Below are 23,364 nucleotides of genomic sequence, written 5' to 3' on the forward strand. Positions count from 1 at the left end.
AAAATATAAAAAAGTATGTCAAAAAGCACAAGTTTTCAACCCAGCTGATGATTAATCAATAATGGGACAGACCATACAATTGTATTTCAACTCTTATTACAGAATACATATTATTATTTTATCACATGCAAAGGAAACAAAATAAATGAGTACATAGCATAAAGAAATGGTTAGGTTATTAATGAATAAAGTACAATATACAAAGGAGACTGAATAAGAACAATCTAATATCAATTATATTTTTCTATTTTTCTAGCCCTCATAAATCTTTTAAAACTGATATTAGAAATTTAATCTCACTTAAAGTGATCATAATTCAGTAATTCCTTTTCAGTACAGTATTGATTATATAGTTATAATCAATTCACAGTCCTTAGTCTACTGAAATAAAATGTTAGCATTTGATTACTACTCTTAGTGACAGTAAAATTAATTCTTAATCTCGTATAGTCATTAAAAATTTAATTACAAAGACTGGCATGATTTGGAAAAGTATGAAACAGTTATAGAGAAAGGCCAAAACCAAAATGTACTAATACTACAATGACAATTATTTATACCTATCAATGCATTTTTGGAAGGATCATAAGAAAACCTCAAGAAGAAAGGGCAAAAAAGAGAAAAGATCTCGGGAAAGTATTTCTCAAACATAATTTGAAAAGTATGGTATGATCATGAATAGTTTAAGGTAACGTGCACTATTCTTGCTCTAATTTTGTTTATAGAAGTTCACATATAACAAATTTTTAAAATCATTCTTACATCTCTCCCGACAAGATCATTTCTGTTTTCAATCACGCCCCAGGGTGCTATTCCAATAGTGCAAATCTTTCGAGATGATCTGGAAGCATGTTCTTTGAGGGCATCACCAACATGTTTTGCCACACCTGTTCATATAAAATTCAGTTACTTTATGTGAAAGCAGTTACTGTTTTCAGAACAATCCTGTACTCAATCTATAACATTTTAATTGTTGATATTTTTCTTTACACAAATAAGATAAAAATCGACAAGGTCCAAAAGACAAACTTACAAAAGAAAACACAAGGACCAAAAAGGAAACAAAACAAAACAAAAAACCCCACAATGTCAAATCACTACAACTGCCTGAAACACACGTAAAAGTAACTTTTACCATGTTGTTAGGCCTAGTCCTCTCTTAGATTCCTCCTGTAAGTAACTGTAGTTTTTTGTTATTGCTCTACACATCATCTAAAAAAAAATGAAGAGTATGGCTCAGGACCATAAGCAAAACACACACACAATAAGCAACTACAAAAGTTGTCCAACTGAATCAAAAATTAGAAGAAAAATAGAAAAAGACAATTCAAAAGAACACAGGACTCCTCATTATCACTTATGGGTTGAATTGTATCCTTCCAAAATTCGTATGTTGAAATCCTAATCCCAGTACCTCAGAGTGTGATACCTTATCTGGAGACAGATCCTTTAAAGAGGGTGTACTTTTAAAAATGAGGCCACTAGGGTGGGACCTAATCCAATGTGCCTGGTGTCCTTCTAAGAAGGCAAAATTTTAGACACAAAAAGAGACACCAGGAATGCACATGTATGGTGAAGAGAACACAATGAGAAGGTGGCCATCCACAAGCCAAGGAGAGAGGCCTCAGAAGGAACCAAACCTGCTAACATTTTGATCTTGGACCTCCAATGCTGTGAGAAAATAAATTAATCTTGTTTAAGCCTCCCAGTCTGTGGTATTTTGTTATGGCAGCCCTAGAAAACCAATACAACACTCGCTTTGGTTTTTATAACGCATGAGATCTCATTCCTCACCTGGACTATGGAAATAGCATCTTCACTGTTCTTCCAATTGCTGCCTTGCCTGTTCACAGTCTACTTTCAAAACATCATCCAAGTAATCTTTGCTCTTGTCAACTCTGCTTAGTATCTTCCCTTCTTATTCAGAGTAAACGCCAAAGTGCTTATAACGACCTATATGGCTTTATATAACAATGTGCCTAGTGCCCCTGCTATTCATCACCCTACCCCACCTCACCCCATCCCATCCCCTACCACACCCCATCACCTAGCACTCCTTGTTCATTCCACTTAGCTACAATGGATCCTCCTTACCATTCCTCCAACACACTAGCAGTTTTTTTCTCTTTTAAATGCTCTGCCTCACATTATCCTTATCATGCTCCCTCATTTCCTTCAATCTCTACTCACATGTCACCTTATTAATGAAGTCCCCTCTACCATCCCTCACCATCCTCTCTCTGTATTTCACGTATCCCCATAGCACTTATCATCTAACATATAACATATTTAGTTATCTGTTTATTATCTGCATCTCCTCCACTAGAATACAAGTTCCATGAAGGTAAATACTTTCTTTGTTTTGTGGAATAATGTATCTTCAACAGCCAGAATGCCTGACACACAATGAGGCTCAAAAACCAGCTGTTCATAATGAATCAGATGTCTGCAAGCTAACTTAAATAATAACTACATTTTACTTTAGATATTAAAGTTCATTTGCTTTTCTTTCTTTCTTTTTTTTTTTTAAGATTTTATTTATTTAGGGGCGCCTGGGTGGCTCAGTGGGTTGGGCCACTGCCTTCGGCTCGGGTCGTGATCTCAGGGTCCTGGGATCGAGCCCCGCATGGAGCTCTCCGCTCAGCAGGGAGCCTGCTTCCTCCTCTCTCTCTGCCTGCCTCTCTGCCTGCTTGTCATCTCTCTCTGTCAAATAAATAAATAAAATCTTAAAAAAAAAAAAAAGATTTTATTTATTTATTTGAAAGAGAGACAGTGAGAGAGAGCATTAGAGAGGAGAAAGTCAGAGGGAGAAGCAGATGCTTTGTGGAGCTGGGAGCCCAATAAAGGACTCGATCCGGGGACTCTGGGATCATGACCTGAGCCAAAGGCAGCTGCTTAACCAACTGAGCCACCCAGGCGCCCCTAATGTGTTTTTCTTATATCTAACCTGTATATGTCACAGAAAAGATTTGGAATGAAAAATTATAGTATATTAATAATTAATTTTGAAAGCTACTTCTTACCATTGTCTAGGCAATGGATTACCATTCTTAAATCAATTTACCAGAAGTCAGAAATAACAGCTGGCTCTGTAGCAGGGATGAACAACCTTTTTTTGTGAAGGGTCATATAGTAAATATTTTAGCGTTAGCAAGGTAAACAGTCCTGACAACACTTCACCCCTACTGTTGCAGCACAAATGTAACTATATATAATACAAAAACAAATGAGTGTGGCTGTGTTCCAACAAACCTTCGCTTTAAAAAAAAAAAGGAATGGGTTGATTTGGTGCATGGGACTACAGTTGTCAATATCTGCTCTAAAGCCTTTTTTTTAAGATTTTGTTTATTTGTCAGAGAGAGAGAGAAAGCACAAGCAGGCCGAGTGGCAGGCAGAGGCAGAGAGAGAAGCAGGGTCCCTGCTGAGCAAGGAGTCCAATGCGGAACTCGATCCCAGGACCCTGGGACCATGACCTGAGCCCAAGGCAGTGGCTTAACCAACTGAGCCACCCAGGCATCCCTAAAGTGTATTATTTTTTTTAAATTAATGAAAACCAAATACCTGACAGTTACCATTTATACTCAGGAACTATTTAACAGAAAAACTGCTTGTGTTGATTATTATTTCAAATATTTAACTGGTATTATGAAACATTTACAAACACGCTAAATAAAATTGCTATAATCATCACATTACCTGTGTTTACTCCTCCAGTTAAAATCCAGGCTCCGGTTGTAACTGCAGCTTTAATGAGACCCTTTCCAAGCAGCTGCTTGATTCGTGGGTGAAGCTCAAATTTCTGCATGCCCCCATGCACAGAGATAACAAGTTTGGGTAATTCCATTTGCCATTCTTTAAGCAGAAGTTGCAGAATAACTTCAGGTTTGGTGTCATATGATAGTCTCACATACTAAAAAAGATTTTTAAACGACAAAATAACTGAATATTTTCATAGGTTTCATAATGCAACATTATACAGTATTACAAAAATGTTACTTAGATCCGATTATTATGAAGTAGATTTGATAGATTACTTTTAATATACTTAACATCCATAGGAATAAGCAATAACAAATGACCTTAAAGTTGGAAAATGATTCTGTAAGAGCTATAAAAGCAGTGATACTCTAATTGCTAACCTTTAAAACATAAATATGTTCCTCTTCCAATTCATATAAACTTGATTACCATCCATTCGATTTGCAAATTTATCCAGTTATTTACTGACTTGTTTAACTTTGAACATGCAGTAGTGCAAACTGCTGAAGCTTAGCTATCATGATAAGAAAAGGGAAAAGAAAGAATGGGGTGCCTGGGGGGCCTAGTCAGTTAAGGTTTGCCTTAGGCCAGGTCATGATCCCAGAGTCCCAGGATCGAACCCCAAGTCGGGCTCACTATTCAGTGGGGAGTCTGCTTCTCTCTCTCCCTCTGCCCCTCCCCACTTGTGTTCTCTCTCTAAATAAGTAAATAAATCTTAAAAAAAGAAAGAAAGAGGAATGAAAAAAAATGGAAGCTTCTACAACCTTTGCTATTAGGAGAGACAAATACTGTTCATCTGAAAGTTTTGTCAATGATCTGGTCTATTTATAACAGAATTGTGACTATGCAGTAAAATAACAAAGATATTTTCTACTCAATATTTCAAGGTTGTTCAGATAGATTTAGAAGTTTAATTTTTTAAAAATTCTATAGAAAATACGCTGTCACATCTGTGAAGTAACTTCTTCTGGTTTACAGGATTATAAAATGTATCTTTGTCTAAAGTGACATTACAAGTGATCTCAAGGTCCTGGGATCTAGCCCTGCATCAGGCTCCCCCTCCCCACTCACTAAGCAAGGAATCTGCTTCTCCCTCTACCCTCCCCCAAGCCTCCTGGTAGTGCTCCCTCTCTCTCTTAAATATTATTTAAAAAAAAAAAAAAAAAAAGTTTATAATGAGATATACCAAGTCTCCCTATGTTAGTTTTGTTTAACTCATTATTATATTTGGCATAAAGTTGTATTTGGAAAGCAGCTTAAAGTTAAAAAAAAATTATATAAGGAATAAATGAGGAGTTCCACTTTGGACAATGGTAGACTAGACGGTTTTGAACTAACTCTGCCCCTAAGAATAGAGAAACTAGAAAATAAATAACATGTATGAAGGCATCAGAAATGTACTAAGACAATGAGAAACTGGAATCAGAATCCAAAAGAAAAGGAAAACTTAGAGAGATGTGCCCACCTTTACCACTGCTTTTCCAATCAAGGCAGGGAGGCAGGTAGAACAAAGACAATATAACAGGTAAAATGTTGATAAATATAAATTAAAAATAGTATTTGTGGGGTTTAAAATTATGCCAACAGGGCACCTGGGTGGCTCAGTCATTAAGCGGCTGCCCTCGGGTCAGGTCATGATCCTGTCCCAGGGTCCTGGGATCAAACCCCGCACTGGGCTCCCTGCTCAGCAGGAAGCCTGCTTCTCCCTCTCCCACTCCCTCTGCTTGTGTTCCCTCTCTTGCTGTCTCTTTGTCAAATAAATAAATAAAATCTTTAAATAAAATAAAATTATGCCAACAAAAACACATAAGTCATAAGAAAAATAAATGTAGTTACAAGTATTCCAAAGGTTCTCGCACTGTCCAAAAAACAGTGAAAGGACTAATTTATAATAAATCAAAATGTGTTTAACCAGTGTTTATTATAAGCTTAATCTACAGGAAAAAGAATGTATAAGTAACATGCTAATAAGGAAGGAAATAATAAAAAATACTTAATCCAAAGCAAACAAGACGGGGTGCCTAAGTGGTTAAGCCTCTGCCTTCAGCTCAGGTCATGATCTCAGGGTCCTGGAACTGAGCCCCACATTTGGCTCTCTGCTCAGCAGGGAGCCTGCTTCTCCACCCTCTCTCTTTCTGCCTGCCTCTCTGCCTACTTGTGATCTTTCTCTCTCTGTCAAATAAATAAATAAAATCTTTAAAAAAAAACAAACAAAAAGAAAAACAAAGCAAACAAGAAAAGGGAACAAAGAAAAAGTGAGACATATAAAATAAACTTAAAAATTATGTGTTGCTTATAAAGAAACCACTTAGGGGCACTTAGGTGGCTCAGCTGGTTAAGCTCAGGTGATGATCCCAGGATCCTGGGACTAAGCCTCACGCTGGGCTACCTGCTCAGGGGAGAGTCGGCCTCTGCTTCTCACTTTCCCCCTCCCCCCATTCGTGCTCTCTCTCCCCCCCTCACAAATAAATAAATAAAATCTTTTAAAAAAAAATTGACAAGATTAAAGACATTTCATAATGACAGAACGTTCAATTCACCAAGATGTAACACTTCTATATGTGTATAAGCACCTACACAAAGAACTTTAAAATATATAAAGAAATGACTAAGACTAACTTTCTGATCTACTGCTATATAAATTTTCAGACAACATGTATATTATGTATTATTTAGACAACAAGATAAATAAAATTTAAAAATCAAGTATGTGACATACCTTAGCTCTGTAGGAATGAGAACCCCCTTGAAAATTTATGACTCCATAAGCATCCGTTGGGCTCTGTTCTGTATGCTTTTCCACAGACCATTCTTCTAATGTCTGATTAAAATGGTCACCCAATTTCACATCTGAGTATTTCATGGCAAGACTTGCAGTGAAACAAGCATGCTGCTTGACCAAGCGACCACAAAAACACCTAAAGGAAAGAAATGAAATTTTAAATAGACCTTTCAAAAAATTAGTCAATGGAAAACTGAATTAAAATGAACAAACCAATTAAGAGTATAAAAATAATTTTTTAATTTTACAATACCAATGAATTAATACTTTTAACATAGCATTAAAATACTATAAGTACATTTTTTTGATGATACAGTCCTCCATATTTAGTGTGGGGTTATCTACAAAATGTAATATAGCCATATAACAGAATAGTATTCAGCATGGGAATATCTCATATTAGAATATTAAACACAACATAATCTCAAAAATATCATGCTTCATGAAAGAATCCAATGCCAAACAGTACATATTTCTATGATTTCATGCATACAAAATTCAACAAAATGCAAACTAATCTATACCTGATGACAAAGGTTGCCCAGGGTCAAGGGCAGAAAGCAACTATATTCTACCTAGAAGCACTACAGGATACTACTATGTAAGAAGCAGGTCCCAGTGGAGCCAGGTAGTCTCACTAATTTGATAAAATATCACAGGGGCACCTGCATGGCTCAGTTGCTTGAGCATCTGACTCCTGATTTCAGTTTGGGTCATGATCTTGGGGTCCTGGGAATGAGCCCCTGTGTCAGCTCCCCCCTCAGTAGGGAGTCTGCTTATAGATTCTCTCCCTCGCCCCCGGCCCCCTGCTTATGTGCACATGCTCTCTCTTTCTCTAAAATAAATAAATCTTTTTAAAAAATTATATCACAGCTTGTAGAAGCCAAGGAGCTAGAGTTTGTAGGGCAAGAAACAAGAAGGAGCTACATGAGAGTTCCCAATATATTCAGAAGGATCTTCTTAAACACGAATAACAAACTACCCAAGGCGAACGTAAGAACTACTAGACAACAGCAGGCTAAATAACTCCTGAAGTTCATAAAGGGCAGGGAACAGTTTGTGTTGCTACCAGCCAGAGTAAGAGATCTCAATACACAAGACCTATAAAAGGGTCCTCAGAATAGCAATGCCTAACAAGAAGGGCTAAATTAGACCTGAATCACTATGTACCGTGACACACTGCACGAGCAATATTTGAAAGGATCAAATTAGCCCAAAGTAACTTAATTGCATGCTAAAACAAGTTAAAATTCCCCTAAGAGAATGATAAAATCCAGCCCCTAAAAACATAAACTCTATCAAATAAATGAATAAAATCTTGAAACAAATTAGAATCTATCCGAAATGAAACAGAGAAAAGACAGGGGGAGGGGAGGAACAAAAGGAATAGGATGTCAACCTTTATCTTCTCTGCGTAGTATCCCTTATCTCACCCAAATTGTAACATCAAATTTAAAAAAAAATTTTTTAAGATGTTATTTATTGGGGCGCCTGGGTGGCTCAGTGGGTTAAAGCCTCTGCCTTCAGCTCAGGTCAAGATCTCAGGGTCCTGGGATCAAGCCCCGTATCAGGCTCCCTGCAGGGATCCTGCTTCTTCCCTTCTCTCTCTCAGCCTGCCTCTCTGCCTACTTCTGATCTGTCTGTCAAATAAATAAATAAAATCTTAAAAAAAAAAAAAAAAAGATGTTATTTATTTGACACAGAGAGAGATCACAAGTAGGCAGAGAGGCAGGCAGAGAGAGCAGAGAGCCTGATGCGGGCTCGATCCTAAGACCCTGAGATCATGACCTGAGCCGAAAGCAGTGGCTTAACCCACTGAGCCACCCAGGCACCCCATAAAAACTCTTCTTCAGTGCACAGAAATATTTACCAAGATTAAACATATTTTGGGCCATAAAATAAGTCTCAATAAACTAGAATAAGGATGGAAATCATACAAACTATCTTCTCAGACCACAGTGAAACTAAACTAGAAACCAAAAAAAGAAAATACGAGGGAGAGGGTTGTTCCTGGATGGTTTAGTCCGTTAACTGTCTCCTAATTTCAGCTCAGGTCATGATCTCATGGGTCATGAGATCAAGCCCCCATGGGGCTCTGTGCTGGGTGTGGAAGCTGCTTAAGATTCTCTCTCTCCCCCACTCTGCCCCTCCTGTCTTTTCCCCTACTCATCTGTGTGCACTCTCTCTCTCTAAAAGGAAAGAAAATACTGGGAAATTCTTCAAGTATTCAGAAATTAAATGACAAACTTTTATTAACTCATAGATCGAAGACAGTCACAGAAGAACTTAGAAAATATGTGGAACAAAATGAAAATAAAAATAAAAATAATATCAAAGCATATGGGATGCAACTATACAGTGTTTAGTGTAAAAGCATAGTCATATATATACTTTACACTATAAAAATATATAGGATAAGAACCTGTAATATAGGGGCGCCTGGGTGGCTCAGTGGGTTAAGCCGATGCCTTCGGCTCAGGTCATGATCTCAGGGTCCTGGGATCAAGCCCCTGCATCGGGCTCTCTGCTCAGCAGGGAGCCTGCTTCCTCCTCTCTCTCTCTCTCTGCCTGCCTCTCTGCCTACTTGTGATCTCTCTCTGTCAAATAAATAAATAAATAAATCTAAAAAAAAAAAAAAAAAAACAAAACCTGTAATATAGAGTTTAAATGAGGAAAGACAATCTGCAATAAGAGGAAGGCAAAGATGGCCATGGCCCAGGCATGCGTCCCGGGAGTCCAATGGCTCAAAAGAGCTAAATTCTGTACCTTGGGAAAACAGCTCTCAAAAAGACAGTAAAATAAACATGAAAAATAAAAATATGAAAACATAGTTTCAGATTAATCAATCTGAGAAAATTCATCTCTATTGTATCTGTATTATACCAAATACTAAAGGAAGATCTTTGGTTTGAGTGGAAAGATACCACCTGGAACTCTGCGTCTAAATGAAGGAATGAATGGGACAGGAAATGGTAAAAAACAAAACAAAACAAAAAAAAAAAACAACTCAATATATCTAAAATGAACTCACTCTGTGCACTTTTCTTTCTAGCCTACCTACCAGAGACCTCCTAAGTCTTATATTCCTTCATCAGATCTCAATGAACAACATTAGTATTTACTTAGTATCTGGTCAAGAAAGTTAGGATTCACCAAATCCTATTGAGTTTATATTATTAATCCCTACAAATATGTGGACTTCTCTTCATCATCACAGCCACTATCTTAATTTAGGCTCTCATTTTTTCCAGAATTATTACAAAACCTTCCAAGCTATTTTTTCTCCTAATCAAATCTCCACAAGATGCCAACTGCTTTTACCAAAGAAGAAAAGCTAAGCAATTTACTTCCCTGTGTATCTTTTTAACATGAAAACAAAACTATGTGACATAGTACACAAGTTTAAATGATCTAGTCCCTACTTATTTCTCCAGATCAAATCTCTCCAATATCCCTGTTATATTCTACATTCTGCAGTTTCCTTACAGAACCATAATCTCTTTTACTGCCAGGCCGTCCCACATCCTGTTCTCTCTGCCTAAATCCCTTTTCCTCAATCAATCTTTACCTAACTAATTCACATTCAACTTTAGAAATCTGTTCACTGAGCAGAGTTTCAGTGAAACTAGCTTCACTGAGTTTCAAGGAGCCTCGCCCAATCCTTCAACTCCCAAATTTGAGTAAAGTAACCCTCAAATGTAATAACCTGAGTTTTATCCCATCTAACTAATGCTTCTAATAAAATAGTTTTATATTTCAAACTCTGTACAACAGTTTTGTTATTAAACTTACCTGACGAGTTGCTGACAAATCTGACATCCTGGAAGGCATCTATAAAATAAGGCAAATTTAATTACTTAACATTAAAAAAAAATGTTTTTTAATTTAAACTACATAAAATCCATATAATAGTACAAAACAAAGGAAAACTATATCTTAGCCTAATTGTTCAGTAGATAATATAGGTCATTTATACCTTGATTTACACTCAAATAACTATTTTTTTAAATTCACATAGTTTCCACATTTTTTTGTTGTAGTTGACATATAATGTTACATTAGTTTCAGGTACACAACACAGTATGTAGTAATTTTATACATTACTCAGTATTCACTAAGATAAAGAGAAGTCACCATCTGCTACCATACAGTATTACTATGGTAATATTGACTATATTCCTTGTACTGTAATTTTATCTCCATTATTATTTATAACTGGAAATTTGCACTTCTTAATCCCCCTTCACTTATTTTACCCATTCCCTCACCCACCTAATACTTAAAATAGTTCCCATTTTTTTAAGTACAACTAGTTGTTACAAACCTAAAGAGAAAAAGACTGGCAAATTTAACTACACAAAAATACAACATTTCTACATGACAAAAATATGCCACTCAAAGTCTCAAGACAAAAAAGGAAAAAATTATTGCAGGCAAAAGCTTAGCTTCCCTAATATATATAGAGTTTCATCAAATCTCCATTAAAAAAGGAAAACACATGAATAGTTCACAAGTAAAAAACATACATATGAAAAGACCATTTGATTATAAAAGATTTTTTTGATCTTTAAGACACTATCTTAAGGAATAGAATAGTCTTTTATGCTGGTGGGAATATAAACTGATACAATCTTGATGGAAGGCAACTTGGTTATACTCATCACAATGAAAAAAATGTAGATTCCCTCTCAAACTATAATTCCAGTACTAAAACTGTAAGCTGAAAAATATTTGTAGCACTTGTGTAAAATGATTAATGTACAAAGTTATTCATTCACTACAGCATTTTTTTTTTCTAGTAACAAAAAGAAAAACAGGATAGCTAAAATGTTTATCAGTAAGGAACTACTAAGGTGCGCATGGGTGGATCAGTTGGTTAAATGTCCGTCTTTGGCTCGGGTCATAGTCCCAGGGCCCTGGGATCAAGCCCCACGTTGTCTCCCAGCTTAGTGGGGAGCCTGCTTCTCCCTCTCCCTCTGCTGCTCCCCCTACTTGTGCTTTCTCTCTCTCCCTCTCTCTCAAAGAAATAAATAAAATCTTTAAAAATAAATAAATAAGGTGGGAAGCCTGGGTGGCTCAATTGGTTAAGCAGCTGCCTTCAACTCAGGTCATGATCCTAGGGTCCTGGGATTGAGTCCCTCATCAGACTCCTCGCTCAGAAGGCTCCCCACTCTGCCTGCTCTGCTTCCTGTTCCCCCTGCTTGTGTGCGTACTCTCTCTGTTAAATAAATAAAATCTTTAAAAAGAAACTAAGGAAGTACTAAAACAAACTATGATCCAGATATATAATTAAAAAGGATGCAATAATTAAAAACAGTGGTTACTGCCAAGATAATAAACATGATGGGTTTAACAGTATGTACTTAAAATTTAAGAGAGAGGAGTAAATATACATCTGCTAGGACATGCAAAGACTGTATCTAGCTATTTCTAGAAGGTATTCCAAAGAACCGTTAGCACTGGTTTTCTTTAGGAAGGGGAATTTATATAGTTAAGGTACAGTGGTAGAAAGGAGGCTTTCGCTTATAAATTTTGGTATCTTATAAATCTATGTATTAACCTATCCATGAAAAACTAATTTTCGGGGCGCCTGGGTGGCTCAGTCATTAGGTGTCTGCCTTCAGCTCAGGTCACGGTCCCGGGGTCCTGGGATCAAGCCCCGCATCTGGCTCCCTGCTTGGTGGGAAGCCTGCTTCTCCCTCTCCCATTCCCTCTGCTTGTGTTCTCTTTCTCACGGTATCTCTCTGTCAAATAAATAAATAAATTCTTTAAAAAAAAAAAAAAAAACTAAACTAAACGAATTTTCAAGTTCAACTAGTATTAAGGGCTGGCCCTTTTGGAAGAGTGTGCAACTCTTGATCTTAGCGTTGTGAGTTCAAGCCCCATATTGGATGCAGAGACTACTTAAAAATAAAATCTTACAAAAAAAATTTCAGGGGTGCCTGGGTGGCTCAGTGGGTTAAACCTCTGCCTTCAGCTCAGGTTACGATCTCAGGGTCCTGGGATCAAGCCCCACATCAGGCTCTCTGCTCAGCAAGATGCCTACTACTACCCTCTGACCCTCTGCCTGCCTCTCTGCCTGCTTGTGATCTCTTTCTCAGTCAATAAATAAATAAAATCTTAAAAAAAAAATTTCAACTAGCACAGAAAGAAATGACCAGCTACCAGTGTTTGAAAATAATGTCTCATATGGAGACTACAGCCAAAGATACTTAGTAACAGAATGAGATGTAACACCTAATGTTAAATTTCTATGGCAAAATGAAATGAACAAAATGAAAAAAAATGAACAAAAGTATGGGAAATAACTCCTCAACAATATTATCTATTTTTTTAATAAAGCAAGACCTTAATTTTCTCCCAAAGAAAGAATAGTATCTTACTTTAGAACTGGCATACTGAACTAAGGAGATCTAAATTCTAATTCCACCTTTATGAATTATTAGCCATGTGACCTTGGAAATGTCCCTTCTGCTCTCTGGTTAAGAAATACGATGGTACTGGGACCAAGCCCCATGTCAGACTGTGCGTTCAGCGGGGAGTCTGCTTAAGGATTCTCTCCCTTATACCCCTCACTTCACGTGCAGGCACTCTCTAATAAATAAATAAATCTTTTTTTTTTTTTTAAGATTTTATTTATTTATTTGAGAGAGAGAGCGAGAGAGCACACACAGGCAGAAGGAGATGGAGAAGCAGGCTCTCTGCCAAAGAGGAAGCCTGACTCGGGCTCAATCCCAGGAACCCAGATCATGACCCAAGCTGAAGTCAAACGGACTAAGCTACCTCCTACCCCAATAAATAAATCTTTAAAAAAAGAAAGAAAGAAAGAAAGAAAGAAATGTAATGTTACATTTTAACAAAACATCTCTCTCTTTTTTTTTTTAAAAAAGACTATTTTTTGACAGACACAGTGAGAAGGGGAACACAAGCCAGGAAGAGGAAGAGGGAGAGGGAGAAGTAGGCTTCCCCCGCTGAGCAGGGAGCCCAATGTGAGGCTCATTCCCAGGACTCTGGGATCATGACCTGAGCTGAAGGCAGACACTTAACAACTGAGCCACCCAGGCACCCTGTAACAAAACACCTTTAATAAGAAATTAAAAAATTCACAGAATGACTGGAAGAGATATTAAGGATATCTGTTTTAATTATTTAACATTTACCATATCTACCAAAAATTGAAGGAATATTAAAAGACATAAAAAAATATTTTCTCAATCATCAAGTAAATGTAAATTTAAGACATACTATCTCCTACTAATCACTTTTCCTTGCGGACAAAAAAAAGTTATTCTAGTTAATATTCAGTAAAGCAGGCATTCTTGTCACTACTGGTAATAACATATATTGCTTTAGTCCTTTTGGAAAGCTTTCTGGCATTACATACGCTAAGAGGGGGGGAAAAAAGCCTAAACACAAAGGAAGTTTTATCCACTAAGGTCTTCATTACTTTATCATGGCTAAAAATTGAAAACAACCCAAATTTTGCTCAATAATGGAACAGGTATATAAATTGTGGCATATACACTAACAGAGTACCAACCACCATTCTTATAACTGCAGTATCAAAAAATATACTAGAACATTTTATAAAAGAGGACATACAGTATTTTACACAGACTCAATGTAGCAACCTTTTAAATCAAAACCTACTGAAGAACTATTACAATTAAATGCACCAAAATGGTATTAAAATAAATAAATAAATAAATAAACAAATAAAAATAATAACTGCCTTGGGGTACCTGGGTGGCTCAGTTAGTTAAGGAAGGGTCTGACTATTGATTTTGGCTCAGGTCATGATCTCAGGGTCATGGGATACAGCCCCACAATGGGCTCCGTGCTGGTGTGGAGAGTGCTTAAGATTCTCTCTCTCGGGCGCCTGGGTGGCTCAGAGGGTTAAGCCTCTGTCTTCGGCTCAGGTCATGATCTCAGGGTCCTGGGATCGAGTCCCACATCGGGCTCTCTGCTCAGCAGGGAGCCTGCTTCCTCCTCTCTCTCTCTCTGCCTGCCTCTCTACCTGCTTGTGATCTCTGTCTGTCAAATAAATAAATAAAATCTTTAAAAAAAAAAAAAAAGATTCTCTCTCTCACTCTTAATCATAGGAAACAAACTGAGGGTTGCTGGAGGAATGGGGTTGTGGGATAGGGCAACTGGATGATGGATAAGAAGAAAGGCATGTGATAAAATGAGCACTGAGTATTATATAGGACTAAGGAACCACTGAACTCTTCCTCTGAAACTAATAATATACTATATGTTAATTAAGTAAATCTTTATAATAAATAAAATATGTACTATATGTATTTTTAATGATTTACTTATTTATTTGACACAGAGAGAGAGACCACAAGTAGGCAGAGGCAGGCAGAGAGAGAGGGGCAATCAGGCTCCACACTGAGCAGAGAGTCCAATGCCGGGCTTGATCACAGGACCCTGAGATCACGACCTGAGCCGAAGGCAGACGCTTAACCCACCGAGCCACCCAGGAGCCCCCATATTATTATTATTTTTTTAAGATTTTTATTTACTTGTCAGAGAGAAAGAGAGCACAAGCAGAGGAAACTGCAGGAAGAGGGAGGAACAGGCTCCCCACTGAGCAAGGAGACCAGCGTGGGACTCAATCCCAGGACTCTGGGATCATGACCAAAGCAGAAGGCAGATGCTTAACTGACTGAGCCACCCAGGCATCTCAGTACCATACTATTTTGATTACTACAGCTTTGTAGTATATCTTGAAATCTGGGTTTGTCAAGAAATGGGCAAAAGAAATGAACAGACATTTCTCCAAAGACATACAAATGGCCAACAGACAAATGAAAAGATGCTCAACATCATTTGGCATCAGGGAAATACAAATCAAAACCAGAATGAGATACCATGTAATACCAGTCAGAATGGCTAAAATTAACAAGTTAGGAGAAAGGGGAACCCTCTTACACTGCTGGTGGGAATGCAAACTGGTGAAGCCATTCTGGAAAACAGTATGCAGGTTCCTCTAAAAGTTGAAAATAGAGCTACCCTATGACCCAGCAATTGTACTACTAGGGATTTAACCCAAAGATACAAATGTAGTGATCCAAAGGGGCACCTGCACCCCAACATTTATAGCAGCAATGTCCACAATAGCCAAACAATGAAAAGAGCCCAGATGTCCATGAACAGATGAATGGATAAAGAAGATGTGTGGTGTTATATATACACACACACATATATATACATACACACAATGGAATACTACTTAGCCATCAAAAAACTGAATCTTGCCATTTGCAACAACATGATGGAACTAGAGTGTATTACTTTAAACGAAATGAGTCAATCAGAGAAAGACAATCATATATTCTCACTCAATATGTGGAATTTAATAAACAAAACAGAGGATCATAGGGGAAGAGAGGAAAAACTAAAACAAAATGAAATCAGAGAGGGAGACAAACCATAAGAGGCTCTTAATCATAGGAAACTGAGGATTACTAAAGGGGAGAGGGGTAATTGGGAAATGGGGTAAATGCGTGATGAACATTAAGGAAGGCATGTGATATACTGGGTATTAATGTAAGACTGATGAACATTGACCTTGACTTCTGAAATCAATGCTATACTATATATTAATTGGATTTAAATTTTTTAAAAAACTGAAAAAAAATATGAGATTTTGAAAATTTCCAACTTTATTCCCCCTTCTCAAGACTGCTTTGGCTACACAAGGTCTTATGTGGTTTCATTTTAGGATTAATTTGTTCTAGCTCTGAATTTGGCTATGTTTTTGTAGCAGTCATATATCAAATAGACGTAAAAGTTGCAAAGAAGTTAACTGGCTAGAGAACAAGGTTTGATAGGAAATGAGAAAGGTAAGAAGATCCAAAAATCTTATAAATGCCTTTCTCAACTAATTTTTCCTAAGTGTCTATGAAGAGAGGTTCTCCGTATTCTAGAAAATAACTCTTTTTTTTTTTAATTTATTTATTTGACAGAGAGAAATTACAAGTACACTGAGAGGCAGGCAGAGAGAGAGAGAAGGAAGCAGGCTCCCTGCTGAGCAGAGAGCCCGATGCGGGACTCGATCCCAGGACCCTGAGATCATGACCTGAGCCGAAGACAGCGGCTTAACCCACTGAGCCACCCAGGCGCCCCTAGAAAATAACTCTTTCTTTGATTTGTCCTTTTAAGTTTTTATCTATTTTTAGGCCTCAGGAAAAAAAATTTATGAAAAATGTTACTTCAATAAATACCTCAAGAGGTCAACTTTTTCTTAAATTTTAACTAGTGTCTTAAATTTTTCTATTATCAAAGCCATGTGAAACATCAAAGTCGGTCAGAATGGTCTACAATCTCTGATGATAGGTTTTTTAGCAGATGCTGAGCTGTATCTATATTCTGACAAATACAGGAACTATTAGGTTTGTATTGATTTCTTTAGCATGAACAAACCATAGTATTGGGTATTCAACAGATGTTCAATAAATACAAACACATTTTTAATTTCTCAAAATCAGTGGATCAGTTAAAAAAGTCTTAACTGCCCTATCTTTGTAATATACCAGTATGATCTGGGGGAGCTTAGGGATAAAGGAATAATACTCTGAAGAATTCAGAGGTTTTATGCTGCAAACGTCATTAAGAATTCCAGAATACCTTTACTGTGCTAATGATCTTTCCTCTCTCTCTCTCTTTTTTTTTTTTTTTAAGATTTTACTTTATTTGAGAGAGAGAGAGAGCACACAAGTAGGGATAGGAAAAAGGAGGCTCCCACTGAGCTAGGACCCCAACATGGGTCTCGATCCCAGGACCGCAGGATCATGACCTGAGTCGAAGGCAGACAGACGTCAACCAACTAAGCCACCCATAATAATTTTGGTTTTTAATAAGCAAACAGCAATGTGATTTACATCCAAATTTCTAGAAGAACCCAAAAAACAAGGGTATGCTTACCTGTGAGGGTCTTTGGAACTTGGTATAATATATACACATTCCCTCTTGGTCAAAGTGCTTTCTATCCAGGATTTCTGGGACTGAAACAAAAAGTTTTAAAAGATGGTTTATAAATTAATGTAACCCACTGATAGTATAATGAAATAATTTAAAGATAAGTACAAAAAAAGAAATAGTTCTATACTATTTAATTTTTTTCCATTCACTAAGCATTTACCAAGAGTATATAGTAAAGACTTACTCAAGACAACACACCTAAATATAACAATCATTCTATTCAAGCCCACTGTGATTTAGACTACTAAATCAACATATTGCAAAGATACTGTTGCTTCACATATTAAGGAGAGGAACATCAAGTTTCAGATTCCAATATGGGCCAAATACCTCAAGAGGGGCTGGTATGATCCCAGAAGTGGATCACTTAGAAACGAATTAAAAGTGATTGTAAGATTTAACTAAAAAATATATATATTTTTTATTTCTAATTTAAGTATATACAACATAAGGGCGTGGATGGTTAATGGTATACAGACAGAAAAAGATACCAAGCAACTCCTCATCAAAAGAAAAATAGTATCAGGAAAAACAGACCGTAACATCAACAGGGATAGGGTAGGTTATTACATGATTACAAATGTCTGATTCACCAGATTGTGGTTACAATCTTAAATATGTATAACCAAATAGTCGCAAATTCATAATGCAAAAAATTAACAGCATAAGGCAAATCTAAGATCACAGTTGAAGATTAACACATTTCCCTCAATTACTATAAATCTGAAATAATATTTAAAATTTAAAAGTTATTTTTAAATTAATTTTTTATACCACTATTTAAGTTTCTGCCTAGATCCTTAGACTCTCAGACTCTGGATCCTCATCTGCTACTTGTGACTGATTAAAAAGGAAGAAGCATTATGTGCTGGCTCAGATGAAACTTTTATAAATTAGAGTAGATTTTTATAAATTAGAGTAGATTAAACAGAGTAGATTGAAAAACACAGAATCCATCCTCTATACAACACTATCAGGACAGTCCAAAAAGGAAGAGCCAATGTTCTAAAAAGAAACCTCTGAGAGAATAGACATTCTAGACAATATTATGATTGGTGAAGGTCTGCAGGTTCCTCTCAAAACCTTCAGGTACCCCAATAATAAACCTTAGTCTACTCCCCTAATGCTTGCTAATTCTAGTAAATTCTGCCAAAATTCATCTCTCCTGTGAAAGAGTCCCACATCAGGCTCTCTGTTCCATGGGAAGACTGCATCTCCCTATCCCACTCCCCCTGCCCGTGTTCCCTCACTCTCTCTGCATCTCCCTCTGTCAAATAGACAAATAAAATCTTTGAGGGGAAAAAAAAAAGTTGTGTTGTTTTTTTTTTAATTTGTCATAGAGAGCAAGAGTGTGTGTGCGCACGTACTAGCAAGGGGAGCAACAGGTAGAGATAGAAGCAGGTTCCCTGCTGAGCAAGGATTTTGATGAAGGGCTCATCCCAGAACCTTGGGATCGAGACCTGAGCCAAAGGCAACAGCTTAACCAACTGAGCCACCCAGGTCCCCTAAATGGTTCTTTAAATAGACTCACTCAGGTGGGAACAAATTACACCATGATACCCTCGTTATAAAAATCAAAGGATAACCTCTAGAACACAGGGCCCTGTATCAGCAAAATATCCTACATACTAGAGCTCACTTAGCCTAATTCCTCCACCACCTTTCTATTCCAATTAAAATCTGGTATTCCTTTGAAAAACTTGCTTTCCCTACACCTGGGGGCAGGGGGAGCAGGACTGTCTCTAGAATCACTGTACCAAAAATTCGTGTTTGCTTCCAGAATACACCTGGCAAACCCAACCCTGATTCACCTTTATTGCCCAACTTTTCCGTAACTGCTTACTTACTGTTAATGTAACTAGACAAAAGAGAACAATGTCCTCTAGTTCCACTTTAAAACATGGACCACAAACCTCAAATGCTTCTTAATGATGCCCAATAATCACATTATACATCCCTAGTCCATTTTGTCATTCTCCTATATGATTTCACACTACATCCTTCTCTCCTAAACCTCCAAACCTCCTTCTCCATTCTCACTCTCAACAGATGAACTTACTTCCCATTTAACTGAAGAAATTTAAACAACCAGAAGAGAACATGGACAAGCTTCTATCATATATATCCACCAGTAAGTATCTATACCCACATATTCTGCCTTCTTTCCTGTGACTATAGGTACTTCTTTTTAAGTCCAACCATTCCTCTTGTGCCCTAAATCCCATACACCTCATTAAAGGAAATTCTCCACCAATTCCTTATTATTATTTTTTTGTTGTTCTTTATTAACTCACTCCCATCAGCACACAACATGTTATTCTTCTCATTTTAAAAAACAAAACACAACAAACTTTTGCTGGACTCCACCTTCCCCTCAAGCTACCACTCCATGACTGCCTCCATCTACAGTAGATTCCTGGTAGAAGTTCTTCCCTTTTCTTCTCCTTCCACACTTTCTAAAACTCACTCCAGTCAGGCTTTCAAATCAACCACTCTCTCTAAGTAAGTTTCAATAAGGGATGCCTGGGTCAGTTGCAGCATATGCCTTGGGCTTAGGTCATGAGCCCAGGGTCCAGGGAATGAGCCCCACATCGGGTTCCCTGCTCAGTAGAGAGCCTGCTTCTCCATCTTCCTCTGCTGCTCCCTCTGCTTGTGTGTGCTCTTTCTCTCAAATATATAAAATCATTAAAAATAGAAAGAAAGAAGCTCCAACAAGATCACCAATGACTTTCCCTAAATCCAAACTTATAATTTTCAGGGCTCATTTCATTGACCTATCCAGCAGCGTTTAAGAAAGTTGCCATTCTCAACCTTCTTTAAACATCTTCATCAGTTAGTTTGGTCTTCTCTTCACTGGTCACTCCATTAATCTCCCTTGCTGATCACCCCAATCTTCTTCCCAATCTTTTTCTGTTTTCTTTTTTTTTTTTTTTAATATTTTATTTACTTATTTGAAAGAGAGAGCGTGTATGCACACAAGCAGGGAGAACTGCAGAGGATGAGGGAGAAGGAGGCTCCCCACTAAACAGGGTGCACAACACAGGGCTTAATCCCACAAACCGGAGATCATGAACGAAGCCAAAGATAGATGCTTAACCGACTGAGCCACCCAGGCACCCCTCTTTCTCCCCAATCTTTGGACTTCTTTTTTTCCAATTATATTCATTCATACTTTGAACTTTTTTCCCCCAATTACATTCACTCTTTCAGTGCTCACATACAGTTTATCACAATATACTGGATGACTCCCAAATTTGTATTTCCATGCTAGATCCCTCCCTAAACTCCATGTTCATATAGCCAACTGCCCACTCAACAGCTTCATTTTGATGTCCAACAGGCATCTTCTTTTTTTTTCTTTTTAAGATTTTATTTATTTTTTTTAAGATTGTATTTATTTATTTGTTTGTTTGTTTGACAGAGATCCCAAGTAGGCAGAAAGGCCGGCAGAGAGAGGGAGGAGGAAGCAGGCTCCCCACTGAGCAGAAAGCCTGATGTAGGGCTGGATCCCAGGACTCTGGGATCATGACCTGAGCGGAAGACACAGGCGTTAACCCATCTACTCATTTCTTATAGTCTTCCTCATCTCAGTAAATGTCAACTCTATTCCTCCAGTTCTATTTTCTTAAGGCAAAAATCTTAGTGACATTCTTGATTTTCTCTTTATCGACTTCATAAATAGTCTCATGAGCAAAACCTGACAACTTGCCTTCAAAACATATCCAGAATCCAGCCACTTCCCACTCCTCCACTGCTACTATTCTAGGCCAAGCCATCATCACTTCTTGCTTGGCTTACCAGAATCCGTTCATGTCACCCTTGTCATCTTACAGTCTATTCATCATCAGATAAAGTAATATTTTTCCTTTGAAAGAATATAAAGAGTTTATTCAGTGTGTATTTGGATATACAACAATTTGAAATTATTTTAACAATCATTAATGCACAAAATCTTACATGTCATACAACTCTATGCCAAGATTCCAACTTTCTTCCATGCAACAGAGATGAAGATCTAAATGGAAACCTAGCTAAGTCTTAAGCATAAAGTAATATTTTGAAAAATAAATAGGGTTGCCTGGGTGGTGCTGTTGGCTTTAGCTACTTATAACAATAAGGGGGGCAAGCTAAGGATAACATGCAACATAGCTACACCTCAAAGACATTAAGTAAAAAAAGTAAGGCACGTAAGATCACATAATTGCACTTACATGAAATTTCTAGAAAAGACAAAACCACAGAAACAATGTTTAGTAAACACCTGAGGCTGAAAGTAAGAACAGTGATAAATTGCAAACAAATATAAGAGAACTTTGTGAGAGGACAGAAGTGTTCTAAAACTGCATTGCGGTGGCTATAAAACTAAATAAATGTATTACGAACCATCAAGGGACGCCTAGGTGGGCCAGCCGGTTAAATGTCTGTTGTCAGCTCAGGTCCAGATGCCAGGTTCCTTGGATCCAGCCTCCCCTCCCCCAACGCTCAGCCAGGGAACCTGCTTTTTCCTCTCCTTCCTTCCCTGTCACCCTGCTCATGCTCTCTCTCAAAAAAATAAATAAAATCTTTTTTTTTTAAATCAAACATATATACTTACAAAGGGCAAATTTTAGAATATGTGCATTATACCAAAATGAAGTTGTCTGAAAGGCAGGGGAGGGTTGTTAAGAAAGATGTAAAACAGAATGAAGAGGTCAAATGAATGTTTAATCAGAGTTCCAGAAGGAGAAAAGGGAAAGAATGGGCAAAGGCAATGTTTAAAGAGATAAGAAGAAGACTTTCCCAGAACTGATGAAAAACACCAATCTATAGATTCTGAGAACCCAACATGAAGATAAAGAAAAAAACCTTAAAATACAGCTAATTTAGAGTAAGTCAGAGATAGAATATTCCAGAAGTGATCTACTAGTTACAAGTTCATAAAATGCCTTTAGGCATATGTTTTCAAATGCAAACTCCCTGAAGACAGTGGTTGTTTTATTGTTTTGTTTTGAGTAACCTCTACACCTAACATGAGGATCCAATTTACAACCACTAGATCAAGAATCACATGCTTTTCAACTGAGCCAAGCCAGGCACCCCAGAAAGTGGTTGTTTAGAATTTGCTCTGTATAACAAATGAAGGTCAAAGGAGTACAAATTGGGGAGGGGAAGGGGGCCGCGCGGGGTGTCTTCCTAGGTGCTAACGAAATAAAGACTCCCATAACACCACAAGCTTGGCATGGTCTCTCAGAAAAACAAACTGGGATCACAGATTGCACACGAGGCAGCGTCAACTATTCCACTTTGGTGGGAGACCCTAGATCAACCATGCAGCAGACAGCTTAGGTGCAAGATGATAAGATACACAATGAGTAGTAGATTTCAAAGTCCTCCACAAGGGAAATGTTCAGTTTCAGGAGTCACTGCACAAAGGGAAACCCAAAGCCATGACTCCTCTATTACTAGATATAAGTTCCCAATCCACATATAATTTACCCATATTATCACATAAAAGATGCTGCCTAAAAAAACAGTTCACAGTGCATCTTTTGTAAACCCTTTGCCCAAAATAAAAATAACAAGAGATAACTTTAGGTAGTAGATACATTGTGTTTGTCAGGCACTGTTCTAAATATCTTATATGTATTAACTCATCCTATGCTCACAGTAATTCTATAAATTGGGTACTATTAGTATCCCCAGATTACAGATGCAGAGACTACTTAGACATAGAAGTTAGTGAACTGCCCAAAGTCACACAGCTAACAGTTTGCCCTAACTCCAAAACCTCTACTGATTTTTTAAGAAAAATTTAAAATAAGTATTTCAAGACCACTTGATGACATGCTTTAAAT

At 37.4% G+C, this 23,364-nt stretch overlaps 1 protein-coding gene across 5 annotated transcripts in view; it reads right to left on the minus strand.

Moving 5' to 3' along the window:
* TRPM7 (transient receptor potential cation channel subfamily M member 7) overlaps positions 1-23,364 on the minus strand; it is a 110,362-nt gene that overhangs the window by 77,121 nt on the left and 9,877 nt on the right. For all 5 annotated transcript variants that reach the window (XR_004285827.1, XM_032343696.1, XM_032343698.1 and 2 more), the window contains exons 2-6: positions 17,474-17,553; positions 10,334-10,372; positions 6,479-6,677; positions 3,697-3,910; positions 763-887 (exon numbers count right to left, since the gene is read on the minus strand). Coding sequence is in view for 4 of the 5 variants with exons in the window: in XM_032343696.1 (XP_032199587.1) it covers positions 763-887; positions 3,697-3,910; positions 6,479-6,677; positions 10,334-10,372; positions 17,474-17,553 (657 nt within the window). In the remaining variant the exon portion in view is untranslated. The remainder of the gene's footprint in view (positions 1-762; positions 888-3,696; positions 3,911-6,478; positions 6,678-10,333; positions 10,373-17,473; positions 17,554-23,364) is intronic.

This window comes from Mustela erminea, chromosome 5 (assembly GCF_009829155.1).
Source record: "Mustela erminea isolate mMusErm1 chromosome 5, mMusErm1.Pri, whole genome shotgun sequence".
NCBI classification, from domain to species: domain Eukaryota; kingdom Metazoa; phylum Chordata; class Mammalia; order Carnivora; family Mustelidae; genus Mustela; species Mustela erminea.